The sequence below is a fragment of the Trachurus trachurus genome (assembly GCF_905171665.1).
Source record: "Trachurus trachurus genome assembly, chromosome: 12".
Lineage (NCBI taxonomy): Eukaryota > Metazoa > Chordata > Actinopteri > Carangiformes > Carangidae > Trachurus > Trachurus trachurus.
Window position 1 is genome coordinate 1,271,456 of NC_139908.1, and position 13,782 is coordinate 1,285,237.

Sequence of the window (13,782 nt, forward strand, 5' to 3'; positions counted from 1 at the left end):
TCAGAGAAGTGATAGGTGCTTGATGTGGTATGAATAAAAACATGTTTGTGTTTGCAGAGGTCAGAAACACCGACTGAGAGCAGAGTCTCCAGGATCCATCTGTCCGTCTATGCAGAGTGACCGGTCCAAAGAATGGAATCCAGTCTTCAGTCCTGAACCTGGACCCTCAGAGTCTCCAGGATCCATCTGTCCATCTATGAAGAGTGACCGGTCCAAAGAATGGAATCCAGTCTTCAGTCCTGGACCTGGACTCTCAGAGTCACGGTAAGAGACGGTTTCTACTGTAAACTGAGCTGAAGATGATTCAGTCATTAGACTCGTGTGAAGGAAACAGAGAGAAACCAGGAACCAGATCGATCAGACTCTGTGTACGATCCCCACGTCTGAGCCTTTAAACTGAAGTCACAGTAGACATTAAAGCAGCTGATGCAGAGAGACTTTTATTTTGAAAAATCAGAAACCGAACAGCTGAAAGAGAACAATGATGAATTTAAAGAGAGGAGTAATCAGTGTTTCTGTCTGTGACTGATGAGCTTCTCCACAACATGTAGTGAAGCTCAGGTGGAGCTGCTGAAGCTTCTGTTGCAGCTTCAGTCTCCTCACACTGGACCAGAGCTCCAACACAGGTTCATTAGAGCCACAGCAGCGTCTGGATCAGGAGCTCATTAGGACTCTCTCTCTCTTCTTTCCCTCTGCTATAAAACTGTTTTCTTGTCTGTAACAACATCTATTGCACGTCTGTCCGTCCTGGGTGAGGGATCCTTCCTCTGTTGCTCACCCTGACGTTTCTCCAATTTTTCCCTGTTAAAAGGATCTTCTTGGGAGTTTTTCCTCAGTGGATGTGAGGGCCCAAGGCAGTGGTACAAATTGACACAAATTAGTCTATGGTCCCCCATTGGACAAAATGTTGAAGCAAACACCAAAAATACACAAATATTTGTTCTGAGACTGAAGAACGTTACTTTTTTAGTCAACGTATGTTCAAATTAGGGCCAATGGCGTGAATTTTTGGAAATATTGTAGAGAAATTTCTGGAAAAAACTCCAAAAACAATTAAACATTTCGAGAAAAAAAGTGAAAATATGTCTTTTAAAAAAAAGTTTAAAATTGTCTAGAAAAAAAGGTAGTAAAATGTATCCAAAACAATTCTAGAAAAAAGTGATTAAACCTCTCAAAAAGGTTTTTTTTTTTTTAAATTCTAGGGAAAGTGGTAAAATTTTGCAAAAGATTTATATATTTTTTAAAGGGATAGTTCTCCCAAAATTCAAATTTCACTCATTATCTTCTCACCCTCATGTCGACTAAGAGCTGGGAGAATTTTCAGAGTCCTCCGTGCCTTCTCTGAGTTACGGGGGCGTCCGTGCAGCAGTATTTGTCCATATAATGGTTGTGAATGGATACATAATGGTTGTGAATGGATACACGTAGACTGTCTGTGATTGGGAGTTCAGGAGGCACGTCAGCCAGAGCTGTAGGCTGTGTGTGTGTAGATGTGTGTGTGAGACAGAGAGTGAGTGAGACCGCTGCCTGCTGACCAGAGGAAGCTGGACCTGATCTAAAGCGAACTGATCCGAACACACACACACCAACACACACACACACACACACGCACGGCGCACGCACACACGTACATGCACACGCACACGTCACGCACGCACACACACTAAAAAAAAGGAAAGAAAAAGTTGTAACTCAAAGAAAAGAAAGAAAAGAGGCTGCAGTAGTGTGTGTCAGTAGCTAAATGTTTTGTCTTTTGTCATCAAAAGTCATTTGTGAGTGTTGATTTTGTTGTTGTTTACAAGAGAACAACTGTACAGATGTTGAGGTGTCACTAAAGCGAAATATAAAGGAGCCAATTGTACTGGTCCACCTGAAAATGACAGCCGACACAAAAACCTCTTTTTCTCAAGATTTTGGTGCCAAAATGGCATTTTGGGCTAAAGTAACCTATATTCAACCGCCAATTTCACAAGACTGGAACAAGATAGAAACAAACAGTTTTTTTTGTTGGAAAGTAGAGACCGTCATCTTTCCTTTGATGGGTTGAATGTGTATGTAGTAACAGTACATAATATATGGTGGGTCTACGAAAATCAGTCAAAAAGCTGGAAAATGCCTGGCAAGCTGGAGGAAGCTGCTGTGAGAATGGCTGGCAGTCAAAGAGTTAATTCTAGAAAAAAGCGAAATTCAAGAAAAGTAAAATTTCAAGTTGAACCCTCTCAAGGACCCCTGGGACCCCACTTTGAGAACCATTGGTCTAAGGGCAGAGGATGTAGTGTAAAGACCTTTGAGACAAACTGTTTGTAAAAATGGGCTATACAAATAAAACTGCCTTGCACCGCACTTGCTCATTCACCAACAATGCAGAGTTGTCAGTTCTTGGGCTCTTTTGCAATACCCATATTCCGCCATCAGGGGGCGCTTCCATTGGACCAATGCGTGTCATTACTCTCTTATTCCAGTGCTCTAGCCTTGCTCCTCGGGTTACTGAAGCCCCGCCCCTTGAGGTGGTTAACCAATCAGAGATGAGATGTTGACCTGTGACTGTGACATGTTGGTGATACAGAAATGTCTTGACAGAGAGAAGAGGAGCAGTGTCTCTGTGGACGAGCAGCTGTCCTGCTGTGGACAAAGACCCAGAACTAGAGGTGAGCTGCAGACAGCCAATCAGAGTAGCTGTGGACAAGGTGAGACGGAACATCTGTCTGCTGATGTGATCATTTGTTGTTTTCTCCAGAGTCATTCAATGTTCCATCACACAGCACTGACATTTAAGATGATGATTCAAACCTTCTCTTTGTTGTCTGTAGTTTTTCTGTAGCTGATGAAAATAATCTGATCAGATTGTCAGACTCTCTGTCTGACAATCTGATCAGATTCAGTCTGACTCTGTCTCTTGTCCCTCAGCAGATCGTGGTCTGCAGGAGGTTTTAGATCAACATAAGATCAGTCTGAGGATCAGATGTGAACGAGTGACTGAAGGAACTGAGGGAACAGGAAGTGTAACAGGAAGTGGAACCCTCCTCAACAGGATCTACACTGAGCTCTACATCACAGAGGGACAGAGTGAAGAGGTTAATACCCAACATGAGGTGAGACAGCTGGAGACAACGTCCAAGAAGAAGACCCTCCATGACACTCCAATCAAGTGCAACGACATCTTTAAAGATTTACCTGTCCAACGGAGAGAGGACATCTCTTCCAATATTTTTGACAAAATGAGACGTAGGTTCTTTAAATATTTGCATCTTCAGCAGAGAGACAAAGTCTCTATGGTCTCACCTGTCCAACAGAGACCCATCAGAGTGGTTCTGACCAACGGCATCACTGGCGTTGGAAAAACCTTCTCGGTGCAGAAGTTCACTCTGGACTGGGCCGAGGGCGTGGAGAACCAAGATGTCAGTCTGCTGGTTCTGCTTTCGTTCAGGGAGCTGAACCTGATCAGAGATCAGCGGTTGAGTCTTCTCAGGCTGCTCCATGTTTTCCATCCAACATTACAGAAGGTCACAGCAGAGCAGCTGGCTGTCTGTAAACTTCTCTTCATCTTTGACGGCCTGGATGAAAGCCGACTGTCACTGGACTTCAACAACAGGGAGGTTGTGTCTGATGTCACACAGACGTCATCAGTCAACGTGCTGCTGACAAACCTCATCCAGGGGAATCTGCTTCCCTCGGCTCTGGTCTGGATCACCTCCAGACCTGCAGCAGCCAATCAGATCCCTCCTACATGTGTCGACAGGGTAACAGAGGTCCGAGGCTTCACTGACGCCCAGATGGAGGAGTACTTCAGGAGGAGGTCCAGTGATGAAGATCTGTCCAGAAGAATCATCTCACACATCAAGACGTCCAGGACCCTCCACATCATGTGTCAAGTCCCGGTCTTCTGCTGGATCAGTGCTACAGTTCTGGAGCACATGTTGACCACAGACCGGAGAGGAGAGCTGCCCAAGACCACGACTGACCTGTTCTCACACTTCCTGCTGGTCCAGACAAAGAGGAAGAACAACAAGTACGGTGAAGGACATGAGACGAGTCCACAGGAGCTGACGGAGGCCGACAGGGAAGTTCTTCTGAAGCTGGGGAGGCTGGCGTTTGAACAGCTGGTGGAAGGAAACATCATGTTCTACCAAGAAGACCTGGAGCAGTGTGGTCTGGATGTCACAGAGGCCTTGGTGAACTCAGGACTCTGTACTGAGATCTTCAAAAGAGAGAGTGTGATCTTCCAGAAAACAGTCTACTGCTTTGTTCATCTGAGTGTTCAGGAGTTTCTGGCTGCAGTCTACATGTTCCACTGTTTCACCAACAGGAACACACAGGTCCTCAAGAACTTCTTAAAAATACAAAATGTTGATCACAAACAGGAAGAATCAAAGCCAAAGCCCAAAACTTTCTTTGAGAAGTTTTTTAGATTCAAGGCACGCAGTCATCCACCAATCAATATCAGTCCTCCATCGAACAATAACAGTCGTCCATCAAACAATAACAATCATCCACCACTCGATGAGTTCCTGCAGGAAGCCATGCAGAAATCCCTCAGAAGTAGAAACGGTCACCTGGACCTGTTTGTACGCTTCCTTCATGGCCTCTCTCTGGAGTCCAACCAGAGGCTGTTAGGAGGTCTGCTGGGTCAAACAGACAACAGTCCAGAAACCATCCAGAGAACCATCAACAACCTGAAGGAGATGAAGAGTGATGACATCTCTCCTGACAGAAGCATCAACATCTTCCACTGTCTGACGGAGATGAAGGACCAGTCAGTTCATCAGGAGATCCAACAGTTCCTCAAGTCAAAGAACAGATCAGAGAAGTTCCTCTCTGAGATCCAGTGTTCAGCTCTGTCCTACATGCTGCAGATGTCAGAGCAGGTTCTGGACCAGTTGGACCTGAGGAACTACAAGACATCACCTCAGGGACGACAGAGACTGATCCCAGCTGTGAGGAACTGCAGGAAGGCTGAGTGAGTCCAGACATGATCAATATAATTATTGATCAGTGGATCAGATCAGTAGTTTAGTCAAGTTAAGATAAACCCAGTTTTCATTGATTCTCATTCTTCTTAGTTTGGCTTTAAACAATGACAGGTCATTTGTGTTTCTTCTGGAGCTGTTGTCAAAGCTGTGAGCTCCAACATGGAGATTCTTCAGTTGGTTGTGTTGTTGCTGCTCAGTGAATAAAAACACGTCTTTAGTGTTTTTTGAGTTTATTTTGACTTTTTGGTTTGATTCAAACCTGATGAAAGAAATGAAAGCAGCTCCACTGATCTTCCTCCTCAGTGTTTCCAGCTGTTGGTAGGACTGTGTAGTATTAAAGCTGTAGTGTCTCCAGAGGGAGTTGTGTGCAGTCAGATCAATGTCCTCAGGTGATGTCACCTGAGTCAGTGTGGGCGGAGTCTGAAGATGAGGTGAAGTTGACGACCTCCTATGGTTCTTATATACTTTATTTTTCTGTTTTATTTCTAATGGGCCCATGTACAATATTACACATAGGCTAAATGTTGCCATGTGATGCGCTGTAGTAGAGTTAGCTTCAAGCTAATGTCCCTCTGCAGTTACCATGATGCTCTGAGTCTCTGTGACCTTCTCCTGACTCAGTAACAGGTGTTTAGGTTGTTGCTTTTACAAGGATCATGAATATTATTGTAGCTCAGGACTGACATCTAGTGATATGATTGCAGGGTTCCTACAGCTTAAGCCAACTTAAATTTAATTAAGACTTGTTCAGACGTTTTTAATGCCGCTTGAAATGAAATTTAAGACCGACTTCACAATAAACACAAATGCAAAAAGAACAAAAAAAACATCACCACATCTATTACATAGGGTTAGGGACAATTTTACCCACTTTCCTATGTGGTCCAAGGTAAAGTGACTGCTACATGAATAATTGGGGGGAAAAAAAAAAACTGATTTGGGAGCTGGTGGCGGTAAGAAATTTAGCGGTGACGGCCGCCACTAACTTCTCTATGTCAGAATGTTACCAATTATTTTGAGATTTGAGACTAATTATAATCATAAAATACCACTTACCTTCAGACCTTTGAAAAATGTATTTAAGACATTTTAATGCCAATTAAGGCCTTGTTTTTAGATTAATGAATTCAATGCCTTTTAAGACTTTTTAAGGATCCGTAAGAACCCTGGATTGGATGTTGTTGTTGAATAGAATTAAAGCAGAGGAAGCCTCAGAGCTCCTTCAGGAGGAAATGGACTCTATTTAAAAAGGGCCCAGCCAATCAGGTGCAGGACCGAGCCATCAGAGTTTTATTTGAACAGATTTGATGTTTTCTCTGATCACAGACTATGGAAATGTGGACTCTCAGAGACTCACTGTGAAGTCATGGCCTCAGCTCTGAAGTCCGACCCCTCCCACTTGAGAGAACTGGACCTGAGCTACAACGACACCCTGCAGGATGCAGCAGTGATGGTTCTGTGTGCTGGACTGGAGAGTCCAAACTGTAGACTGGAGACTCTGAGGTCAGTTTGTCTGTCATAGTTTTTTGTCTGTATTCAGGTCAAATGTTTGAAGCTTCACTTGTTCATTGGATGAGGATTTCAACAAAGAGCTGGAGAAGAGAGTTCTCTGGTTTTTATCGTCTAGATTTTGATCTTCAAACCAGAAACTTTGATTTGAACATGACAGAAGCTTCAGCAAATATTTCACCAAGCTGAAGTCACATCAGTGATGATGATGAACGGCAGCAGATTGGAGATTTCTGGAAACATCAAAAGTTCCAGTTGATTTCCAGCTGGTTCTTGAAAACAGAATCTATTGTGTCCATTTTCACTGTTGATCATTTTATTCTTGGTGTCTGTTCAAACAGATTTACAGGCTTCAGTGTTCCACAAAGAGCTGATTGTCCTTCCACTGTAGATGTGACATGTGTCTGAAAGGCTCGATAGGGCTCAGGCTCTTTGAGGCCCAATAACAGAAGAACACAAGAACAGAAGGACAAAGTCCCTCTACTCATTTAGACACTGATCATTGATCAGGACACATCTGATCCATTATCACTGGTTTGATCTACATCTGTTATTCGTTATCCAGATTGGAGAGCTGCAGTTTGTCAGAGATCAGCTGTTGTTATCTGGGCTCAGTTCTGAAGTCCAACCCCTCCCACCTGAGAGAACTGGACCTGAGCAGAAACGAGCTGCAGGATTCAGGAGTGAAGCATCTGAGTGGTTTTCTGAAGAGTCCAGACTGTAGACTGGAGACTCTGAGGTCAGTTCACTGACTGTTCGGCTGTCTTTACACTGCACGGTTCAAGTGGCCTCTCAAAAATTGGATATAGGCAACAAATCGGAATTGGGCATCAAGGCCTGCAGTGTAAAGACAGCCTTTCTGTTGTAGATTTTAGATCTTTGATCCACAACTGAACCTGATTGATGAGCGTCACACTGAGCTGTCAGATGCAGCCTGACTCCATACGCCAGATGCCAGGCTGCTGTATGGAGCCAGGCAGGCTGGCTGCATATCACATCAAAAGCAGAGATCTATGCATTATATGAGATACATGTATGTCAGACAAATATAGTTTAAATTCAGAGTCTTTTTTTTTTTTTTTAAGCGTAATGCTGTGGGTACAGGGAGACTGATGGAGTGCGGGAGGGGGGCGGATGGGAGGGGCACCCCCGCACCATAGTTCCAACGTCTCTCTGCTCTACATGAAGTTAAGTATTAGGCTATAAAATTGTAATGCACTAGGCTACAGTGGAAAGACTTGTGTTTTGGTTTTCAGGGATGGACATTTCAAAAATGAGATATGACATATATATTAAGAAGAGTGATTTATGTGATTATATCACAGCAGTTTTGAAATGAATAGGAGTCCAAAACAATATGTATCCGACTGCTTGTAGTAAGTAATGAAAAATTAGCCATGTTGTGCACAATGTGCAGTAATGAAAAAAAGTGAGAAGAATCGTGATGCATTGCAGAATAAATCGAATCGTTAAGCAGATAATCGGAATCGGATCGAATCGTGAGGCTGGTAGAGATGCACAGCTCTAGGCTATAGTCTAATATACCTACAGTAGGGTACATAATGTAGCTACACCTCACATCACATGTAGGGCCTATGTTCGCCAACTTTCCCTCCGAGCTTGGCAGCTTCCCTCTAGTTTGTGTGTGAGAGGCTAAACTGTGTCGCACACATGAACACTGCCTCTAATTGGCTTAGCATGAAACCTTACTCTGCCTTAACCAATCATCATCACTTATGCGGTTGTCTAGTCCCTCCCTCCTCCCCCCTCCCCTCACCAAAGGAGAGAGAAAAAAAAAACAGTTTTGCAGCTTCTGTGGCTGAGATGCCAAGTCGGAGGACAACGGCTTCACTGAGTAGTTTGTAACGCGCCTCATTTAATTGTCGGTAACGGTAACAGCGTTGTAACGATGGAAATAGTAATTAGTTAGATTCAGGTTACTGAAAAAAATAACGCCGTTAGTAACGCCGTTTATTTTAATGGCGTTATTCCCATAACTGGTGTTTAGTCAGTGATCAGTCTGATCAGATATTGATTCTATATTGACAGACTGTCCTGCAGCGGCAACGATCAATCAGTTTTGACATGAAGAGGTGAATGAATGTTGTTCTTCTTTTATTCTTCATTCAGATTGAGGGGCTGCTGGTTGTCAGAGATCAGCTGTTATTATCTGGTCTCAGCTCTGAAGTCCAACCCCTCCCACCTGAAACACCTGGACCTGAGCTTCAACAGCCTGCAGGATTCAGACGTGAAGGATCTGTGTGATCTCCAGAAGAGTCCACGCTGCAGACTGGAGACTCTGAGGTCAGTCAAGTCTGTAAATCCGTGTATCATTCGTTCATTCGTTTTTCAAAATAAAACCAAAAATAAGAAAACGAAAAAACAACTCTTTTTCTCAGTATTTGTTTCCAAAACTAAAATGAAAAACGGATAACGACTCGTTTTTTCAGTTTTCGATTTTATGCTCGAATGAATAATGGAAAAAAACGGATAACGAGCGTTTCTCGTTTCATGTTTCATGCAATTTTGATCCGGAAATGACCGTGATCCGGAAGTGACCGTCTCTGCCTTTACTGCTAGAGCCCGCAAAGTAAAGGATGTATAGTTCGGAACCTGAAGGGGTTTATTTCTCCATAACAACCTACCAGTACCAACTATACATTATCCTGCTTATTACACGGTTTACGAGTGAAATTAATTTGAAACATATGTTGATCAAAATACATGTCAGCCCGAGTCAAAACGTAACCTTTACTGACGTAAAACTATGTGCATGGAGACCACTGACACCTGTGTGGTTGAGTGGCTCACAGAGGTTGACAGGTAGTTTTTGAAATATGGACTTTTGCTGAAGCGGGATTGAGTCCGGCTCCACGCGAATATGTGAAGATTATTTTTTCTTCACTTTCTTTTTTTTTTTTCATGTGGCTGGTACTCACAGCAGCATATTCGCTGCAGTAGATGTGAACTGTGGCTTGAAACTCGCTGTTAATATGTTGTGTTATGACGGAAGCGCAAAACAGAGCAGCTGTTGCGTACAGTAACCAGTTAAATCAGAAACCAGTTGGACCATAACACCGGCCAGATGCTGCTCTCTGATTGGTCCATCGCTGCGACCGTCGTCAAGTATAACAGACCATTGCTAGGGACGCTGCTCTGATCAGCGAAGGAAAAGAGAATTTGCAGGATATTTACCTTATGTTTCATTTTTACCGTCATTAAACAGCATTGGACTAATTGTGATTTTAGATGTGTGATGAAATGACTTGTAACTTGTTACAGAGAGAGTGGAGGCTCCTTCCACGTCGTGGCTGGAAACCAAACCTGCATCAGAGCCTCTGATCCATAGACTGTATAAAAAGCTCTGACCCGGTGTCAGCTCACCGCGAGTCCGCGACACAAACGCACCCCGTAAACAGTAAATCTCTTGTTTATGACAGATACCACTACACACATTGTAACACTGTATGGTAATCAATCGATCCACTGATTGATTATCAAAATTCCATACAACCTTATTTATCGCGAATATGCTGCTGTGAGTGAGCAACGTACCAGCCACATGGGGAAAAAAAATAAAGTGGAAAAAATAATCTTCACATATTCGCGTGGAGCCGGACTCGATCCCGCTTCAGCAAAAGTCCTTACATCACAAACTACCTGTCTACCTCTGTGAGCCACTCAATCACACAGGTGTCAGTGGTCTCCATGCATATAGTCAATTACGTCAGTACAGGTTACGTTTTGACTCGGGCTGACATGTATTTTGATCAACATATGTTTCATATTAATTTCACTTGTAAACCGTGTAATAAGCAGGATAATGTATACTGGTAGGTTGCTATGGAGAAATAAACCCCTTCAGGTTCCGAACTATACATATCCTTTTCCGGATCAAAATTGCATTAAACATGAAACGAGAAACGCTCGTTATCCGTTTTTTTCCATTATTCATTCGAGCATAAAATCGAAAACTGAAAAAACGAGTCGTTATCCGTTTTTCATTTTAGTTTTGGAAATGAATACTGAGAAAAAGAGTTGTTTTTTCGTTTTCTTATTTTTGGTTTTATTTTGAAAAACGAATGATACACGGATTTCTGTAGCTGTTTCCCTCCAGATCAATCAACTCATGAAGGAAAAGTGTTTCTGGGCAGTTTAATTGGTTTCTGGAGGTGTTTTATTTTATCATGTAACTTAGGGCACTTTCACACTGTCCTCGTTTGGTCCACTTTAAATGGACCAGAGTTCGTTTCCTCAGATAGTCCGCTTCGTTTGGGCAGGTGTGAAAGCTCATACGAACTCTGGTGCAGATCAAGCAAACGAACTCTGGTCCTCTTGAAAACGGGGGTCTCGGTTCGTTTGCAAGTCAACCCTGGTGCGGTTCATATGCCATGTGAAAGCTCACCGGACTAACCACAGAACCAAATGTACGTAGTGCATGACGTAGTGCATGACGTAGTGCATGACGTAGTGCATGACGTAATGACGTCTGTGTAGCAGCAACACCATCAACTCCACATCTCTCATCAGTCTCCGTCTTTTCCTCTGGTGCCGTTTCTCTGTCCTCAGTGCAGTTGTAGCGCAATGCCTCTGCCTGGCGGGTTCGGCGGCTGGTGTGAGTGTGTAGGTGTGTGTTTGTTCCTCTCTCGTGCTCTGTTTAGATTAATAAACACAAATAGGCTACAAACATACAGACTTTTGACACTGGTATTTGTCAATATCGGTATTTTATTTTTTTAATTTTAATTTTTTTAAATCTTTTTTTTAATTATTTTTTTTATTGTGAAACACAAGACAAACAACATAACGGACATACAGCAATGGACACACAAGATGTGCGTGTGTAGTTCGAGTGCAGTGTAGTGTGGTGATGGTAATAGTGCAAGGATAAGGAAAGCAATTAAAGACAAAAGTGGAGTGGAGCACGCACATCCAAAATACTACAGGTGCAGGACCAACAAAGTAAACTCAGAGAAAAAAAGGAAGTGGAGTCCGCACTCTGTATCACGCTCCTCTATTGTTTATTGTGGAAAGATCAACGTTTCGATCCGTCAGGAAGAAATTAAAGAATCACGACGGTGACATAGGTTGGCCGGCGGACAAAAAAAAGGAGAGAAAGGACATGGTACTGGGTCTAAAATTAAAAAAAAAAAAAAAAAAAAAAATAGAAAGGGAAAAAAGAAAAAATTAAATAAATAAAAAATGAATAAATTGGATCATCAGAGTTAATCAAACAGAAAATCAATGAAAGCGGACCTGAAGTACTGGGGTTCTGTTGTATTTATTGTGGGTGAAGGGGTTTCCAGAGAGAAATAGTCTGTGAGTAAATTTTTCAAGATTGCCAGATGAATTGTGCTCCTTGATTTCCAGTTCATGAGGATAGTTTTCTTGGCGATAGTTAGCGCTATGAGGAGGAGTTTATTGTACGGTTTGTTGAGGTTTTTTATTTTGAAAATTGACCGGATTGTCTCGTGTTTCCTTGTGTGACTTCCTGCCAGAATTGATGCGATCGCTCGCGGCTCGCGCACAAAATAGTCCAGACCCTGGAACGATCGCTGCACGGCGCGAGCCGGCCGACATCTCTCATTCAGGTCTGATCCAAACTACACTATCGGTTAACAAGGGCGCCGAAAGGAAGCGGGCTCCGTTCTGCGGCGCTTCGGCGGCCGGTGTGAACCCGGCAGGTCTGCCAGGGAGTGATTTCTCCTACTTTGTCCAATCTGCGAGCTGCCTTTTCAACCGTTGCGATGTTGACTGTTGATGCTCAAGTTTGGTGCGCTTGGTGTGGTTCAGAAATTGCAGTGTGAAAGCGGAACAGAACCAAGTGATAAATGCAACATGTTGCAACTTTCTGCCCCCCAAGCGAACCGACTCCGCTTGGTTAGGTGTGAAAGCAACCTTAGATCCACAACAAGACATTTAGACATATAGACATAGACATCTAGACAGGATGCCATAGCTGAAGGTCTAAATGTTCCAGCATCAGGTGAAGGTGTTAGGATGAAACCAGGAAGTAGGAGCCAGACGTCCTGTTGCATCTATCACTCATATCAGATTGATTAAATCCATGTTGTTGATGAAGACACAGCAATATAGTGTGAAAAGGTGAGAAGGTGGTTCCACCCCCCCTCAATGTTACAGGAAACGGCTTCACTCTCACTACAGGCCAATGTCCACTCACTCAACTACTGACTAACAACAACTGACACATCTGGTCTGAACAGGACTGAAGTGGCTGCTGCATCACTGACTCAACAGTCTGTCATTCATCACCTCTCTTCTGTGTCTGTAGGTGGGGTTACTAGCATTAAGACCACAGCTTCTTCACCAGTTCCTGCCAGATGAACCAGAGGAAGTGGAGGAGACTCCAGCGCTGCAGTCTGAACTGATCTGAGAACAGCTCCACTGTCACACACAGAGTCCAGTCCACCATCGTCCCTGTGTGTCCTCTGGACCTGACAGACCATCATCAGTGTCTCTGGACTTAAAGCCTCTGGAAACCCAAATCCACAAAAGCCTCCTAACTATGTATTTTAGGGTCTTATGTACATATTATTAAACATGTAAAAATAATTAGAAAAAAAGTTTTCATCCGAATTCAAAATATTTGTCTTTTAGGGTTTTGTGCAGTAGGTTTGAATTGGGCGGAGTTATCCTTGGGATTTATCACGCAATAAATCCGAACCACTCATAAATCGCCACGTCAGTTCTCTCATCCAGCCCCCCAGTGGCAGCGAACAAAACCGTTCTGCTAACGGTCGCTCCACCACTCCTCTCTAGTCCTCACAACCAGAGCCATGTCAACAGGCGTTGTGTTGTGTGTTGTTGTTTTTTTTGTTCACTCTGTGTAGAAGAGGCAGCGGTGCCACACACAGCTCATATACAATTAGATTCTCCTTCATGTTGTTCTGAGTGTAAACAACCGTACAGAGAAGTGACGTCGTCGGCTTGAACTCGTCGCTGATTGGATATCACGGCGCGATGCCGCCTGAAAAGTTCAATATTTTCAACTTTATTCGCGCCGCTTCAGACGCGCCGCTTCACTCCAGACGCTTCATTCGCGCCGCCTCCGCCTGAATCGCGTGTCATCGCGCCATTTACATTGATTTTCAATGTAGAGTTGCCGCTCCATTCGCGTCTATCGCGTCCGGTGTGAACGCCGCTTTAGAATTTATTAGCTTTCCAGCGCGACCTGCCGTGTCTGTCTGTCTGTGACCACAGCTCCTCACAACTCCTCTCTACATACAGCCGATACAGCCGTTTTTTGGGCGGGGGGGGGGGGGGGGGGGGGGTGTAAATTGGT

At 43.7% G+C, this 13,782-nt stretch overlaps 1 protein-coding gene across 1 annotated transcript; it reads left to right on the forward strand.

The window, feature by feature from the left end:
• Positions 1 to 196: 196 nt before the first annotated feature.
• LOC310994972 (protein NLRC3-like) lies at positions 197 to 12,784 on the forward strand (the record flags this gene model as incomplete). The annotated part of the gene is made up of 7 exons (XM_083983903.1): positions 197 to 264; positions 2,963 to 3,074; positions 3,306 to 4,517; positions 4,560 to 4,619; positions 4,854 to 4,934; positions 7,124 to 7,218; positions 12,772 to 12,784. The coding sequence occupies 7 exons, from the start codon at positions 197 to 199 to the stop codon at positions 12,782 to 12,784; spliced, it is 1,641 nt and encodes a 546-aa protein (XP_083840029.1).
• Positions 12,785 to 13,782: the final 998 nt, after the last annotated feature.